This window comes from Monodon monoceros, unplaced genomic scaffold (assembly GCF_005190385.1).
Source record: "Monodon monoceros isolate NGI ecotype Baffin Bay Population unplaced genomic scaffold, NGI_Narwhal_1 Contig3716_ctg1, whole genome shotgun sequence".
Classification (NCBI taxonomy): domain Eukaryota; kingdom Metazoa; phylum Chordata; class Mammalia; order Artiodactyla; family Monodontidae; genus Monodon; species Monodon monoceros.
Window position 1 is genome coordinate 7,680 of NW_021699631.1, and position 16,219 is coordinate 23,898.

Below are 16,219 nucleotides of genomic sequence, written 5' to 3' on the forward strand. Positions count from 1 at the left end.
TACCGCAGTGGAAATTGATCTAGAGAGATGAACACAAAAGGTGACATTTATTCTGTGATTTTTTGAAATAATTTTTGAACAGGGGTACTTGAAGTTTTGTGACTCAACTCGAGCCAAGAGGGAGAATTTAGAGATGAAAATTACAGGTTTTGAATACAAGAGGGTTTAAGGGTTTCTCTTCCTCTAGGAAAATGGCATAGTCCAGCCAACAGACCAAAACAAGTCAGGGAGAACAGCCCAGCTTCCCCACTTTTATCTTTTTATCTCACTCTCTTTTTCCCTCTAACAAGGTGCCTCTGCACCTTGGCCCTGCACGTGTCCCTGGTCCCTGCACAGCTCAGGGGGTGGGGGTGGGGTGGAGTCCAGCCCTACTGCAGACTCTCATAGATGCCGGTGAGCACCTCCAAATTCTTCTCCAGCTCCCGGGCCTTCTGCCTCAGCCTTTCAGCCGACTCCGTCTTTGCCCCCTCATGCAAGTGCTTTGCCTCTTTCACCAGGAAGGCCACTTCCATCAGAAGGGAGAGACCTGCATTGGCCACACCCTGAATCCGGGCCTTTTTGGTCATTGCCAGTGCCGTGCCTCCAAAGGCTTTCTGCACCTGCTTGCCACGTTTGGCTGAGACTTGCCCGGTGGTCGTGAAGCGCTTAGCACTGGCTGCTAAACCAGGGTTGCCTTTGGCCACCTTGATGGCACGGACGTTGTTCTCAATGTCTTGCATGGCTTGGAAGAATTTCTCTACACAGGAAGTAAACGGGTCTGTGCTGTTAGGTACAACCCCCTCAAACACCTCCTCTTTGTTGTCGGCAGTTGACGTATAGCGACTGGCTTCGGTTTCTAATGCCAACGTGCTTACACGTTCCACGATGGTGGTGGAGGCACCGGTCACAGCAGCCGCTGCTCCCAGCCCTAACCCAGTGGCTAAGAGTGCCAGACTGGCCCCCGCTGTCACGGGTGCCAGAGACAGACCAAGGATGGTCAGGACACCAGACACAGTGCCCACAGAGGCGGCTGCCACATGGGAGATGGTGCAGTCCCTGTGGAGCTTGTCAGCCTTGTCTGCGAGAGCATAGAGCTTTGTTATGCCCTCCTCAAGCTCCTCCTTCACCCGAGGATACTCCTCCAAAAATCTCTCCCTGTCCAGCTGGTCTTCTTGGAGTGTGTCTTGATCACCCATGGCCAAGTCTGTTTTCAGCTCATTCAGATATTCATTTAGTGCTTCTGCCTCCTCTCTGTAACAATGAAGGTCAAGGGATTAGAAAGATAGATTGCTTGTCCATAAAATAGGCTCAACAAGATCTATCCTACATAAATTATAGAGATTTTATTATAAATCAAATAGAAAAGAATTTCACAAATGTAAATTTTTTTTCAACATTAAACATGTTTTGTACCTTGTAGATGCTCCATATACTTATTCAATCATGGAGTAAATAAAAAAATGTCATCTTAGGATACTCTCTCTTTTTCTTTCTATCCTTATTTTATTTAAAAAAAATTTTTTTAACATTTTTATTGAAGTATAATTGCTTTACAGTGTTGTGTTAGTGTCTGCTGTATAACAAAGTGAATCAGCTATATGAATACATATATCCCCGTATCCCCTCCCTCTTGCATCTTCCTTCAACCCTCCCTGTCCCACCCCTCTAGGTGGTCACAAAGCACCGAGCTGATCTCCCTGTGCTATGCAGCTGCTTCCCACTGGCTATCTATTTTACATTTGGCAGTGTGTATGTGTCCATGCCACTCTCTCACCTTGTCCCAGCTTACCCTTCCCACTCCCCATATCCTCAAGTCCATTCTCTACGTCTGCGTCTTTATTCCTGTCCTGCCCCTAGGTTCATCAGAACCTTTTTTTTTTTTTTATATTCCATAAATATGTGTTAGCATACGGTATTTGTTTTTCTCTTTCTGACTTATTTCACTCTGTATGACAGTCTCTAGGTCCATCCACCTCACTACAAATAACTCAATTTTGTTTCTTTTCATGGCTGAGTAATATTCCATTGTATACATGTGCCACATCTTCTTTATCCATTCATCTGTGGACAAGGACACTCTTAAGGTAGGGATTTGATAAAGACGCCTCAGGGGCAGGTCAACACAATCACTTCCAAAGAGTAGGCAGAGTGGGAACTCCACAGAGAAGCACAGAGAAGTGGGATTGGAGCAGAAAAACCTTCATTCAGAGAACCTTAGTGCGTAGTGAGGAGTCAACCTGCTCTTTGCCCTTGGCTACTGGGAAGTGGTCCCTGAGCCCCTAGAATATTCTGGCTGATAGGAGTGTCCTCGTCTGCCTGGGCCTCTGGCCACTGGACAGTCTAACAGGGTGACATGTGATGGGGCCTCTGGGTCACGTGGTATCACATGTGACCTCTGGAGGAGCTGGACACTAGGGCATTAGTCTGACCTCCGGGAGGGCAGGAGACAACAGCTCAGCTGTGCGGGCAGCAAGTGACTGGGCCCAAATAAAACTCCATACGCTGAGGGTCCTGTTGAAAAAGGTTCACTCCTCGGTCAAGTTTCAGTCAGGCTCTTCTGAGCCCTCTTCTCCAATAGGCCTCAACCTCCGCCCTTTGTGTCCTGTCCTGCACGGCCTGTCTTGCCCAGTCTCAGCAAAACTTCGTCCAAGTCAGTTTAGTGAGAAGCCTTCCCACTGTTTAGATCTTATCATGTTTGATATCTGATGAAACTCGTCATCTCCCACCTTTGATGCACACGTCCTTTACTTGCTTTTAGCAAGAATCCCGTCCGCAAATCTCAACAAGAACCCCCCTGCCCTCGATGTCTCCTCTCAGTGATTTTCCATCCCACGCCCCTCACTCTGATCATTGGCTACCAATCCCCACTCATCTTTGCTGTGTTCGGACGTGCGTCCATCTGTCTCCTCTGCTGCGATGGTCTTCACGCCTATCACGATAGTCCTGAAGAGACTCTTCCTTATCGTTTTAACAAGAGTCAGAATATACTTCTTTAAACAGGGTGAACGTCCCTGGCGGGCAGTGCTCCGTGTGCCCTGCCACACACTGAATCCAGGACAGGGACATGGCCTGAGGACAATGGAAGCTTCCTGTGTGGAACCCGCCCAGACTCTGCCCCGTGGCTGATGGGAACCGGCATCCTTCCCTGTAATAAACCGTAACTGGGATCGTGACAGTTTTCAGGGAGTTCTGTGCCTCCTTCTAGGGAATTCTCACACCTGATGGTAGCTTTGGGGATCTCCCAAATTTGCCATTGGGGTCAAACGTAAGGACAGTCCTGGGGACCGTGCCTCAGACTTTGAGGAACGGCTAGCTCTGCGTACTTAGAATTATAAAAAAAACAAACCCAAACTCACAGATAAAAGTGACCTTAACGATCATTTTGCCTGGCAGCTGCTGTCTTCCAAGCCTGATGCCCTTGGCCTTCCCAGCTGAAGGTCACTAGGTCCATCGACTGCCCCAGTTGACTGGGAAGCAGGTGATATGCTATTAACCCTCGTTCCCCTTGGACTCTCCAGCCCGCCTCACTGATTCCTGACCCATCGCCCAGCACCCCCGACCTCTCAGGGGTCACCAGCCTAACTCATACCTTAGCTGGTGACAACTTCACATGCCTGCACACCAAGGCCATGTGCGACTTTATGGAACCTCTCAAAGATTCAAGAGACTTTAGGAAACATCCACATGAACTGCTAAGCCTGGAGAGACCTGCGTTCGCACAAGCTGGTGGAGGAAGACTTTTGCTCTTTGGTGGGGACTTGTGAAGTCTCGTCAGAATCCCTCAGATGACAGAAAATCGGCAGCCACTCATTGTGATGCTGGAGGTCTCACTAAGCCACACGGCCTTCCCACTGGTCAGGGCTACTCTATGTAGATTGGAAGAGGGTCCCAGATGGCAATGGAGAACCCCAGGTCCCAGGCAGGGTGTGGAGGACACAGTCACCCAGGGCCCTCTATGCTCAGCATGAGGGGATCGAGTCAGGGAGGGAAGAAATGTCCCCTCTCCCACTCACAGGACCTCTGCTAGGGTCACAGCCCCTTCAGTTTTGTGTCCTAGGGACCCACTCGCCTCACTCTAGTCCTGGCTCTGCTGCCCAAGCCTTCCTACCAGTCCTCCAACCTGGACCCCTCTGCTCCATCCTGACCCCTGGGTCTGACCCTGGTCCAGGCCTCCCTGGGCCTTTGGACGAGATGACTGCACTTGGTTCCCCGCCTCTGACCCTGCAGTTCACTCTGAGTCCATCAGATTGAATTGCTATTCCCACTGGACACATGACAAATCTGAGACTCCAACTCTTAAGCTCAGAGTCCCAGAGCTGCGCAGGGGTAGAGTCAGGATCCAACCCAGCTCCATGCAATTCCACTCCAGCCTCTCTGCCTTATGGGCCAGCAGGATCCTGCAGTGTTGGTACACTTCCTAAGATGGGGAATAAAAGGGCTCCAGCCAGAATCCCCGGGAACGCAAACTGGTGGTGTCAGGATTTTCTGACTTGTCCTAAATAGAGTCCTGCTTGGGCCTCATCTCTAGGAAAAAGGCTCTTTGGCCCCATCTCTTCCCAGCAAGCTTTTTAAAAGTTAATATTAATTGAGCACCTACTATGTGTCAGCCATCATGCTAAGCACTTTGCATACATTTTCTCAATTTCCTCACAATAAAATTGAACAGATGAAGAAACTAAGGCAGAGACTAGCTCAGTAACTTGTCCAAGGTCGTAACATGCCCCTTCCTTGCAGGTTTCATCTCTTCTCAACCTGAGGCTCTTCACTGCCAGCAAATGACAAGGAGTAAACATTCCCCACGGAAACTTGAGAAGGAACATCCTCGACCCCAACCACAGGGTCCTGCCTGGAAGAGGTGTGTCTGCCAGGAGGAAACGAGCCTGGGGCATGGGGATGTGGGTGACATTTCTGCTGCATCCCTGCAGGTTACCTGGGCAAATCAGCCTCAGCCACAAATCTCTTCCAGCCTTCGTCTTCAGTGAGCAGGTGTTGCACTTTTTCCCTGCTCACTCTCTCCCGGAAATACTTAATGACATCTTTTTCTTTTTCCTGCTTCACTGAGGGAGAAAGGAACCCAGGGCTTACATGGAGGGAACCCACAGCACTAACTTTGCAGGCAGTTAGATAGAGCCGGATCTTGCTGCTGAGATGAGGACCTCCGGGAGGCCTCACTCCGATTAATATTCTCTGGGGTCTGAGGTTCTCTGTTAGTCCAGCAGTTTGTACTCGGAGGTCCCACCACAGGAGCTCAGACTCGACCTCTGGCCTGGGAACCAAGATCTCACAAGCTTTGCGGTGTGGTAAAAAAAAAAAAAGAAAAGAAAAGAAGAAAGGAGTAGTACAATGTCAAAGAATCAAAAACAAAATAAAAATAGAAAGATAAGAAATACATTAGGAAAAATAAAACTATAATTGAAACAACTGCAACAAGGTAAAATAAAACCACAACAGAAAAAAGAAAAAAAAAAGGGGGGGGGGAACAAGCCAAAAGGAGAGAACAATAACAAAGTATAAAGAATAAAATTAAAAAAATAAAAGATTTATTAGGAAAAATAAAAATATAAAAGAATCATCAACAATGAATCAACAAGGTAAAACAGAACCCTAATCTAATAGAGGAAAGGAATAAAAGTCTTGGCTATGGGGGCGGAGTTTAGGCAGGGGTGGAACTTAGGCAGGGGTGGGGTTTAGGGTGGGTCGGGAAGTGGGGGGGTGACGTTTGAGCGTGGGGCGGGGCCTAGTGGGAGGGGATATAGGGATATACTATGCATATAGCTGATTCACTTTGTTATACAGCAGAAATTAACACAACATTGTAAATCAATTATACTCCAAAAAAGATGTTAAAGGAAAAAAGAAAAGAAAACAGTATTTAAAACATCACAAAAATGTAAACCCTCTCATTTTTTTAAAAAATCTAAAGTAAATTTATTTATGTGCAAGTCCTGGCTTTCCAATTTTGATTATTTTGGAGACTTTTTAAAATTGAAGTGCACCTCATATACAATATTAAATAATTTATAGGTGTAAAATACAGTGATTCAAAAATTTTTAAGTTTGTATTTCATTTATAGTCATTATAAAATAATTTTTATCTTTTAAAATAAAACACTTTAAATATGAGAAGTAAATGTACTTGGTAACCAATATAAAAATTAAATTACACTGCTAGAAGTTGGGAGGTGAAGTCACTGAAGGGAGGGGGAGGATTAATACTTCATTTTTCAAAGTGGGGAGTCAAGAAGTACAGGCTCAGGCTTCCCTGGTGGCGCAGTGGTTGAGAGTCCGCCTGCCGAAGCAGGGGACACGGGTTCGTGCGCCGGTCCGGGAAGATCCCACATGCCGCGGAGCGGCTGGGCCCGTGAGCCCTGGCCGCTGAGCCTGTGCGTCTGGCGCAACAGAAGAGGCCACAACAGTGAGAGGCCCGCGTACCGCAAAAAAAAAAAAAAAAGAAGTACTGGCTCCATTTGAGGGCCTAAGAAATGAAGGTGTAAATAAAGTGCTTACAACTACAAAGTTTTCTATTAGAGGATATAAAACTAGTGATATAATGATACTAGGAGAAGGTAGGGAGGGATATAAGAAAAAGTAGGAAAATGAATGAAATCATTATCTTTCCTGGTAAAGTAAATAAATAATATCAAAATTTTTAAATCAAGAAAAAGAAAAAGACAATCCCTAATATCTATTAGCTATTGTGGTTGACGACTCCCCACTTTGTACCAGGCACCATTCTAAGTGCTTGGTATGCCTTCACTCACTTTTAGCTCTCACAACGACCCTGTAAGGAAGGAAACTGAAGCTCAGAGAGGTTAAGTAATTTACTCAAAGCACCCAGCTTGCGCTAGGGCAGGAATTCAAGTCCAGGTTCCTGTCTCCAGAGCACACGCTCACACTACTCTCTCTCCCAATGTAATAATATCATTTAGAGAGATCGATTAACTGTCTAAAGAAAAAGCTCTTCCTTGGGAGGTAATGAGCAGAGCCCTCTGTATGAATTGGTTTGTTTTAACCATAAGCACTTATTACTTTGTATTTTTTTAACTTTAAGAAAGCAGAAGTCACTTTAGTAGGTAAGCCACAAGAATGGGTTGGTTTCAGGCACCACCACCTTAAGGATGATGGAAGCAGTTGGATCAAGTGCCAGTAAGAAATGAGCCTGATGTGTCCTGATGTGACAATGGTCAGTATAGGAGACACGTTCGTGTTGATGAAACCAAGTTCTCTAAGAAAAGTAGGGATAGGAACAGGGGTTCAAGCAGAATATCGGAGTGAACTGTCACCTTAAACAGATACATTTTCCAGCCGCATCTTGCCCACCCACATAGGCACCCATGGGCTTCTGTCCACTCAAGGGAAGCAAGACTCCTTGCAGGGGAAGTGAATTCCACAGGCCGGCATACCTGCTACTCCAAAGGCAAGGATGCTCTCGAAGATGTTCAGAGCAGTGTTTAGAAGGGGCACCCACGTATAATAATAATAATAATAATAGATAATGATGACTATGATCATGTTTTTAGGCCAGGTTGAGTCTGTGAAAGGCCATGAGTTCATAATAATATTCAAATGAGAAGAGTTTAGATAAAGCGTGTCCAAAGAGGTAGGCATAAAGGTCAAAAAAGGTAGCTATGCTCCAAAGAGGTGAGTATAACGGGAAATATTTCACTCTTAATTGAATTTAATAAGAAGAGGAGTTTTAAAGTGTATGGGGATATTCCGTTCTGTTTATTTACATGACTATTTATAAAGGATTGAGGAAGAAAACAAAGAAACAGCCTCTGACATCCCAGGCCGGCCTGGGATCACAACAGGGCGATGCTATTCTCCGGTTGGATGTAAAGACTCTCAGAGAACACCAGCCTCAGACCACGGAACCCTGAGAGCATGAGGAAATGAGACAGCAAACACCCATCACTGTGATGCCACCAACACAACACCCCCTCCCTCGGCTGCAAAGCATGACTGTCCTTCTTTACCGATTATACCTTGCTCCTCACTCTGTCTCCCCTCTCCATGGATGGATTTACTGAGACACCTTCAGTGTGAACTGCCACCATTCTCTGCAGCACCCGATCTACAGAGGCCCCATTTCCTTAGAGCCTCCCCCAAATGACCTGACCTAAGCCCCAATCCCAGAATCTTTCTTTCTAACGCCTTCTTTCTGCGATGCCCAGGGTTCTCCCTCAGGAAGAGTAACGAACAGCTTGTCCACTGTGGGAGCGTGCCCGAGGCTGCAGGCACTGACGGTGTGGGTGGAGAGAATACACACAGGCAGGCCGCCAGGGGTAAGGGTGCCTAAGGTCGGTTCCTCTCCCTTTCCGTTTCCAAGCCGCCCTTGCTCTGCTCACTCCCTGGCTGGTCCCTTTCCAGCTCCTGTGCTTTGTTCTCAGACTTGATCTTAACAACACAGTGTTCCTGTGTCCTTGGATGCTTTCCTGCCCACCTGCTCTCATGCAGTTCCACTTCCTCCAAAGCCACTCGCCTCCCCCCTCGACCCTTCTGCCTCTCGTCTCAGGGTCTGGACATCAGGTATGTGTTGCTGGGCCCCTGTGCGGCGAGGGGTGACCCTATGACTCAGTCCTGGCTAACAAAGCACAGAAGAACTCAGCAGAGGGGGGCCTGGAGGCTCCCTGCTGTAAGGGACAGGTGGGAGAGGAGAGCTGGCTCGTCCCCTGCCTCCTTCTCTGCCTTCTCTGCCTCGAAGCTGCACGAGCCCGGGAGCCAGGGCAGCCAATTGAAATCGTGAAACACAGGGACCAGGAGGCAAGGGGGGGCGGAGGAGGGCTCGGGCAGAAAGGCTGGATCCTGGATGACTCCAAACACCTGTAAACGGGGCTGCGCCCTCGACCTCCTCCTTCGGTCCTTCTCTGCCGCTCTCGGCCGGCCCTGACCCTCGGGTGCAGCCCCAGCTGGGTGTGGATGCTGGACGGTGCTCCCTCCTGCTGGATTACTCTACGTGGCGTCCTCCTCCGTTAGCCTCCGGTCGATAACTTCCCGGAATAGTTGTTGGTGGGAGAAGCCTGTCCCCACCCAACTGCATAGCCAGGCAAGGCCTCCCCTCCCTGGGAGCCGACAGAGATTCTCACCAAGCACCTCCCTGCATGTAGCTGCAGGGCATCCTGCTTGGTCAGGGAAAGGAGGGGTTAAGACAGGATCAAGTTCAGAGTCCTTAGCCCAGCCTCCAGGCCCTCCTACTGCTCTAGTTCCGGTCTTCTCACCACTTCCTGCTTCCCTGGGCCTGGTCCAGGTGCCTGGAGGACTCCCAGCTGCCTGGCCTCGGATTCCCCCCCAGCCCCCGGGCGTTTGCTCGGACTGTTCCTCCCCCTGCAGTGCCTTTCCCCACCTGCTTCACCAGGTGAAATGTGACTGTTCTTGGAGGCCCAGCGCCTCCTGCCGCTGCTTCCTCCCCCCAATTCCTCCACCGGCTCCCAGGGAATGTCGCACTTTCCTGGTCGTGGTTCTATTTGTGTGGAGTTTCTTCAGCTCTGAGCACCCCTCGGGGCCCTGTCTGTCGTCTGCTGCACCTTCTGCTCTAGGGCCTCCGCGGCCCCTCCGCCCTCCCGGGCACAGCCTGGCTAAAATACGAGGTGTGGGACCCGTTAGGGGGACATGAGACAACCAGCTTCTCCGTGACACGGCACAACCCCTGTTTCACCTGCGTGAAATTAGAAAGAAAGGGAGGGGGAAGGGGGAATAGAAAGAGGAAGAGGTGGAGGAGAAACAAAAAGCTTCTAATCAATGAAGGATTTAATCCCAAAGGGATCTGATTTAACCAGAAAGAAAAAACTACAAAGGTACTACAAGAAACATTGAATATAATGTTGATTTATGGAAACCTTTCTAATTCACACAGAAATCCCACAAGCTATAAAAGAAGTTCTGATCTATTTGACCTCTTGAAAATTAAAAATTGTAAAGGACACCGTAAACCAGGTCAGAAAACAATCAGAGACCGGCAGGCACTGTTTGCAATACTTACAGTAGACAAAGTCAATATCCCCAACACACAGAGAGCCTACAAATCCACAGGAAAAGGCTGAAACCAGTTTTTAAAAAATGGGTAAGAGATACGAACAAACAATTCCAGGGGAGGTGACTTGCCCAGGGTCACAGAGCTCTCGGTAGGCAAAGTGGAGGCCAACAGCAGACCTTGTGACACAGGTATGTCACGGGTGGGGATGTGATTTTAATAACCCAAAAGTTTCTAGGTGTGTCTCTGCCTGTATAAACGCATAGATCTAAGCTCACGCCCTACCCCCCGTTATAGTCACATGTGATAAAAGAATTTTCACATATTGAGATATAGGGAGGTGATTCTGGCTTATACATGAGTTTAATTGAATTTATGCTAACTAAAACATTTGTTTTGGCCTATCAAACATATACCATACATCGATTTTAGTTATTAAAGAAGACAGTGCATTGACCAGAAGTAAAGAATGTCCCCGTTAAAAATAAGATGAAATGCCTCCCTTCCTGGGAAGCCAGTGCAGTATTCCTTCCATGTTAGGATTTCCTTCCTAGGTTCCAAGGCCATACTGACTTGCTGTGTACATGCTGTTCTGTATTTTGTGAAACCTTGAAGAAAACTATCCCTGACTCGTCTGATGGTCTTTGTTTTGACAAGATGTAAACCTGTGCTGAAAACCATGCTTCTCCAGAGCGGTGCCTCACAGTTATCTGAGAGGCTGTCTTCTGGGCTAGAGGCCTCAGTTAGTTCAAAGAAAATCCTTTTCTACTCCTATTAAACATTTTTTATTGATTATTTTCTTTGACACAGGTGTACAGTTTGACTTTTCATCTCAAGATTGCACAACAGCAAACACGGTGCAGGTCTCTGCAGCCAGGTCATCCCACTTCCTCAGCGGGGCCATCTTCCCCGCACAGGGCCACCCGTCACTCACATCCTGAGCAGTGGGCCCGGTGAGCACCTGAAGACAAAGCCCTGCATCCCCCTGCTTGGTCTCCTGGCCCTCCCCTCTCAGGCCTCAGTATCTCCCCAGGGCCTGGTACTGAGCAGGCACTCAGAGACAGGGTGGGTGAACAAACCTTGATTCCTTGTATCTCCGAAGAAATCCTTGAGCCCCTTCAGCGTCACCACAGCGCCCTGGCGGCTGCTTCAAGGTGGCCAGGCCACAGGAGGAGAGGTTCTGACATTCATACCCTCCTCCACCCACTCTGCTTCCTCCAAATTTCCCGAAGGACTGAGTAACCGCCAACACCCACCTTCCTCCTGGGGTCACCACTCATGTCTCATGTCTCACCACTGCATTTCGAGCTGAGCTCACCTGAGCAGGTGTCGCCCTCCCTCTGCACTGTTTAAGGGCCCAGGGGGCGGGAGGAAGCTGTCAGACAAACCTGCCTCCAAACCCAGGCTCTGCCCCTGCTTCACCTGCCACCTCGGGCCCATGACCTCATCTCTCTGAGCTTTGATCTCCCTTCTTCTGTAAATCAGGGACAGTCATACTTTTCTCAGACAGTTGTCCTGAGGATGGGGAGATGGGTGGGGATCCTACACCCCCCTGCTTACCCAGGAATCTTCCTCTGGCCGAGTGTGAACAAGATCCAGCTGTGCAGATGCAGCCACTAGCTGTGCGTCTCTGCAATAACCACACACACCCGCTGGGCCCAGATATACCTGGAGAAGCAAAAAGGAAAGTGAAAGCCCTCACCTCTGAGTCACTCAGGTCAAACAAACGCTCTGCCCACTAGGCCTCACCCTGGGCTATTCTCACCCTGATGCTGACCCCCATAGAGAAACAAGTCCAGCCCTGACATTCCAGGTCCTACTGGGCTCAGCACATCTTGCCTCGGGCTCCTTGAAGGAAGACCTTCCACCAACAGACTGTGAGGCCCTTGGCAAATCACTCCCCCCACACCATGGGCTTCTTCCACGCTCCCTCTGCCCTTTGCACCCGCCCACACTCGCCAGCCTGCCTGCCTTATTTACCTTCATGCCTCCAGCACTCGATACGGTCCCAGGACGTACCAGATGCTCACTGCATACTGGGTATATTGCTGCTGCTGTGTGCCACGCCCACATGGGTTCTAGGCATTTGCTCACCCAGGAACTTCTGCCAGGGACACCTGCTCCTACCAACTTGAAAAATCATGCTCATCTTCCAAAGCCTAAATCTGGCATCACCTCCTCTGAGAAGCCCTCCAGGACCCTCCCCTGCAGAGTCCACTGTGCCCTGCTCTGCTCCCATGGTACCCTAGAGAGGGGCCTAAGTTCACCCCTCAGCCACTCTGGCCACTACCCCCCTGCTCCTTTTGATCAAGTCTCTAGGCGTGGCCCTGGTGACAGGAACAGCACCAGTGCCTCTGGGTCCTAGTGACCCACACGAGGAGGCCCAGCCTTGGTGGTCAAGGCCATTTGGATGGATGCAAAGTTTGTGGGAAGGGCTGAGAGCACGATGCTCTTTTCTCCCCTGGCTTATTTGCATTTGACAACAGATCTCTCCTCTCCAAACGGAAGACTTTTACAGGAAAGCCAGTGACCTGGCAACTCAGGAAAGTCTACAACAGAAAGCCAGTCCTGTTTTCTGTTTGGTTCCTGAGCAAAGAGCCACCGTGGATGGAGGGCTGAGTGTGTCTGTCAGGTGCTGTGCTGGCACCATCCACACATTTCCTGTTTAATCTCCCATTAGCTCTAAGAAGTGTTGGCTCCATTTTACAGGTAAAGAAATGGAGAAGAAAAGGTCCCACAGCCTGTAAGTGGTGCAGCTGGACTGCTGGTGGACTTTTCTGCTTTGCCCCAAGCAGAAGTGGCTGGAGTGGGCCTTCTATCGGGGCTGCTTCGTCCTAGGAAATGTCCCTGGGGCATCGTGGCCAGCTCCTCCCAGCTTTTGAGGGAGGGACAGAGGAGTGATGGGTGTTATCCCATGAGGACCACACACACTGTAAGTCTGGTCTTACGATCGCCTGTAACATATGCCGGGTATATAATGCGATTTTGCAGATAAGGAATCCGAGGGGAGGGGAGAGGCTGGAGCTTTCTTCCACCAGATCAGGGGAGGGCCAAAGGCTCAAACCAAGGTTGACATTTGACATTTGATACTTGCAAACACTGCTCCTTGCTTAATGTTATTTTTTGTCATTGTTTTCTGTAAACCTCCTTCCTCCTGATTCTTTTCCCTTTCACTAGCATGACTTTAGCCAAACAAAACCACTGTGAGATGCAGAACTGGATTAAACATCCATATGAGCTGTAGCCAGGTTGACGTAAACGTCCTCAATGCAGAATGGTCGCCGAACATTAGTGACCTCCATAAAGACAGGCTCGTGGTAGAGCAACTAGACAGGGGCTGTAGACTCAAATCAAGGTGAGGATTAAGTATCTCTTCACTCCAGGGTCATAAGCTGAGACCACCCCATTTGGAGACCCTAAAGATCTAGTGACTATAAGATCGGCCTCAATGTGACCCCCAACATCACAAGAGAAGTCCCCCAGGATGGCTACAGCTCCAGGGTCGAGGCCTTGGCTAAAAGCTTTGGTCCACAGCAATTTCAGCCCACAGTGATGGCGATGCCAACTCAGGGAGGAAGTAACCAGAAAATTGCGTAGGAAGGTGCCTGGCAGACGTCACCAGCGTCACCTGGTGGAGCCTGGAAAGGTCAGAGCCAGAGGCACAGGGCCACGGCCCCCAGGAGCCCTGCCCACCCAATCTCTCCATACCCGGGAGGAGGTGCGAATGGCTCCCACATGCTGGACAGCAGGAGGTGTGTGTCCAGAACCGCGACCCACCTGCCCATTGTCATTTTTTTGTATGGACAGTGAGAGTGGATAGGGAGCTTTAGACTGAGCATGTGACCATGGGGGCTTTTGGGTCCTCCGAGTGGCTGGCAGAGACGGGCACCAGGCGCAGAGCACAGGGGATCACACTCCACGCAGACAGCATCTGGTGACCTCAGGGGAACTGGTCTCGGCCACTGGCTGCCAGGCCGCCAGCATCATCCACTGGACAATCCTACTGGTCTTTCCTCGGGTGGGAAAATTGGGCCCTGAGGGAGTTAACAGTTGTCAGCCTCTGGAAGGTTTAGAACTAAGTATAAAGAGGACCAATAAAATCAAGCCCACTTGGGCTTCCCTGGTGGCGCAGTAGTTGAGAGTCCGCCTGCCGATGCAGGGGACGCGGGTTCGTGCCCCGGTCTGGGAGGATCCCACATGCCGCGGAGCGGCTGGGCCCGTGAGCCATGGCCGCTGAGCCTGCGCGTCCGGAGCCTGTGCTCCGCAGCTGGAGAGGCCACAACAGTGAGAGGCCCGCGTACCGCAAAAAAAAAAAAAAAAAAAAAATCAAGCCCACTCTTTTAATATTTTTATGTTGAAATCAAGACAAGTGTGTTTCATTTTAACGTATGTATTGTCAGCTACAAATTGGCACCCGCCATTGGCGCCTGCCGTCTGCCTCTACAAGGTTTAAATCATGAGCCACTGCAGCTGCTGACCATCAACACCCCTGAAAGGAGCTCAGGGTGGAGGGCGGAAATGAGGCCCTCTGTGCTCTGGGGAAAACTGGCAGAACAGGTCTTCAGATAGTTAGATATTTTCGGGAGATTTTATGAGCCCAATCCTTGCATCTCCTCATATCTAGAAAAGCACTAAAATCCTTCATGGTGACATATGCGGCTCGTGACTAGCAGAAACCTTCTGCAAAAAATACGTGCTCGATTGCATGTATTCCCCCTTCACTAAAATCACATATATGCTGACCTTCCCCCCACCTCTTTGGAGCAGTTTCTCAGAGCTCTCTGAAACGCTGTCTCCTGGGCTGCAGTCCTCATTTCGCCCCGGATGAAACTTAACTCACAGGTCTCACGTTGTACCTTTTTTTCAGCCGACAGTATAATGTTTAAGAGAATTGGACACATTCTCAGAGTTGACAACAGATTTTGGATCCTAATTTAAAACAGGTAATTGAGTAATTGATTTGGATTAGACGTTTGAAGTTGAAAGGCACTCTGCTAAGTGTCAACACTAAGTACTTTGCAGACAACCTTTACCCGGAGAGAGGAAATACCTCAAGTTCAGCAGATCCCAAAACAGGAGGGGCGAGGAGTGGCGTGTGAGCGTGGAGGCGGGGCTGTGATCGAGGCGGGGCTGTGAGAGCCACACCACCAGACACCCTGGGGCATGTGCCAGGCGGCACCACCAACCTCTATCCTCCTGGCAGTCAGGCAACCAGGGAGATCCTGGTCTGGTCTCACTGTTGTGCTAAAATATGGCCTTAAAAATAACAGCATCTAGCCGCTGTGGAAAACAGTATGAGTATGACGGTGCCTCAGAAACTTAAGTGTAGAATTACCACGTGATCGGCCATTCCACTTCCGGCTATAGACCAAAACTAATTGAAAGCAGAGTCTAGAAGACATATTGGTACATTCCTGTTCATAGCAACATTATTCACAATAGCCCAAAGGTGAAGCCACCCAAGCTTCCATCAGTGGATGATAGGATAAGAAAAATGTGGTGTATACCTACAATGGAATAGTACTGACATTAAAAAAGGACATTCGGACATGTGCTATAACATGATGAAATTTGAGGACATTATGCTAAGTGAAATAAGTCAGTCACAACAAGATAAGTACCATATGGTTCTGCTTCTATGAGGCACCTAGAGAAGTCAAATTCACAGAGACAGAAAGTAAAATGCTGGTTGCCAGGGGCTGTGGGAGGGGGGGAAGGGGAGTTAGAGCTTAATGAGTACGGAGTTTCAGTTTTGCCAGACGTAAAACGTTCTGCGATTTGGATGGTTATGCTGTTTGCACAGCAATGTGAATGCACTTAATGCCATTGAACGGTACACTTAAAAATGTTTAAATGGTAAATTTTATGTTTTGTATATTTTATTCCAATTAAACATTAAAAATAAAACATCCTTGGGACTTCCCTGGTGGCGCAGTGGTTGAGAATCCGCCTGCCAATGCAGGCGACACGGGTTCGAGCCCTGGTCTGGGAAGATCCCACATGCCGCGGAGCAACTAAGCCCGTGCGCCACCACTACTGAGCCTGCGCTCTAGAGCCCGTGAGCCACAACTACTGAGCCCGTGTGCTGCAACTACTGAAGCCCATGCGCCCTGGAGCCCATGCTCCACAACAAGAGAAGCCACCGCAATGAGAAACCCGTGCACCACAATGAAGAGTAGCCTCCCGCTCTCCGCAACTAGAGAAAACCCGTGTGCAGCCAAAAATAAATAAATAAATTTATTAAAAAAAAATATATATATATATATATAT

At 49.1% G+C, this 16,219-nt stretch overlaps 1 protein-coding gene across 2 annotated transcripts; it reads right to left on the bottom strand.

Moving 5' to 3' along the window:
- Window positions 1–273: 273 nt before the first annotated feature.
- LOC114907786 (apolipoprotein L2-like) lies at window positions 274–12,913 on the bottom strand. 2 transcript variants are annotated; one of them, XM_029243789.1, is made up of 2 exons: window positions 11,510–12,913; window positions 274–1,230 (listed from the first exon to the last, which is right to left on the bottom strand). In XM_029243789.1, the coding sequence occupies exon 2, from the start codon at window positions 1,173–1,175 to the stop codon at window positions 369–371; it is 807 nt and encodes a 268-aa protein (XP_029099622.1). In that variant the 5' UTR covers window positions 1,176–1,230; window positions 11,510–12,913; the 3' UTR covers window positions 274–368. The 2 variants fall into 2 exon arrangements, with proteins under 2 accessions (XP_029099622.1, XP_029099710.1); XM_029243877.1 differs by lacking the exon at window positions 11,510–12,913 and adding an exon at window positions 4,910–5,228.
- Between the last annotated feature and the right edge of the window lie 3,306 nt (window positions 12,914–16,219).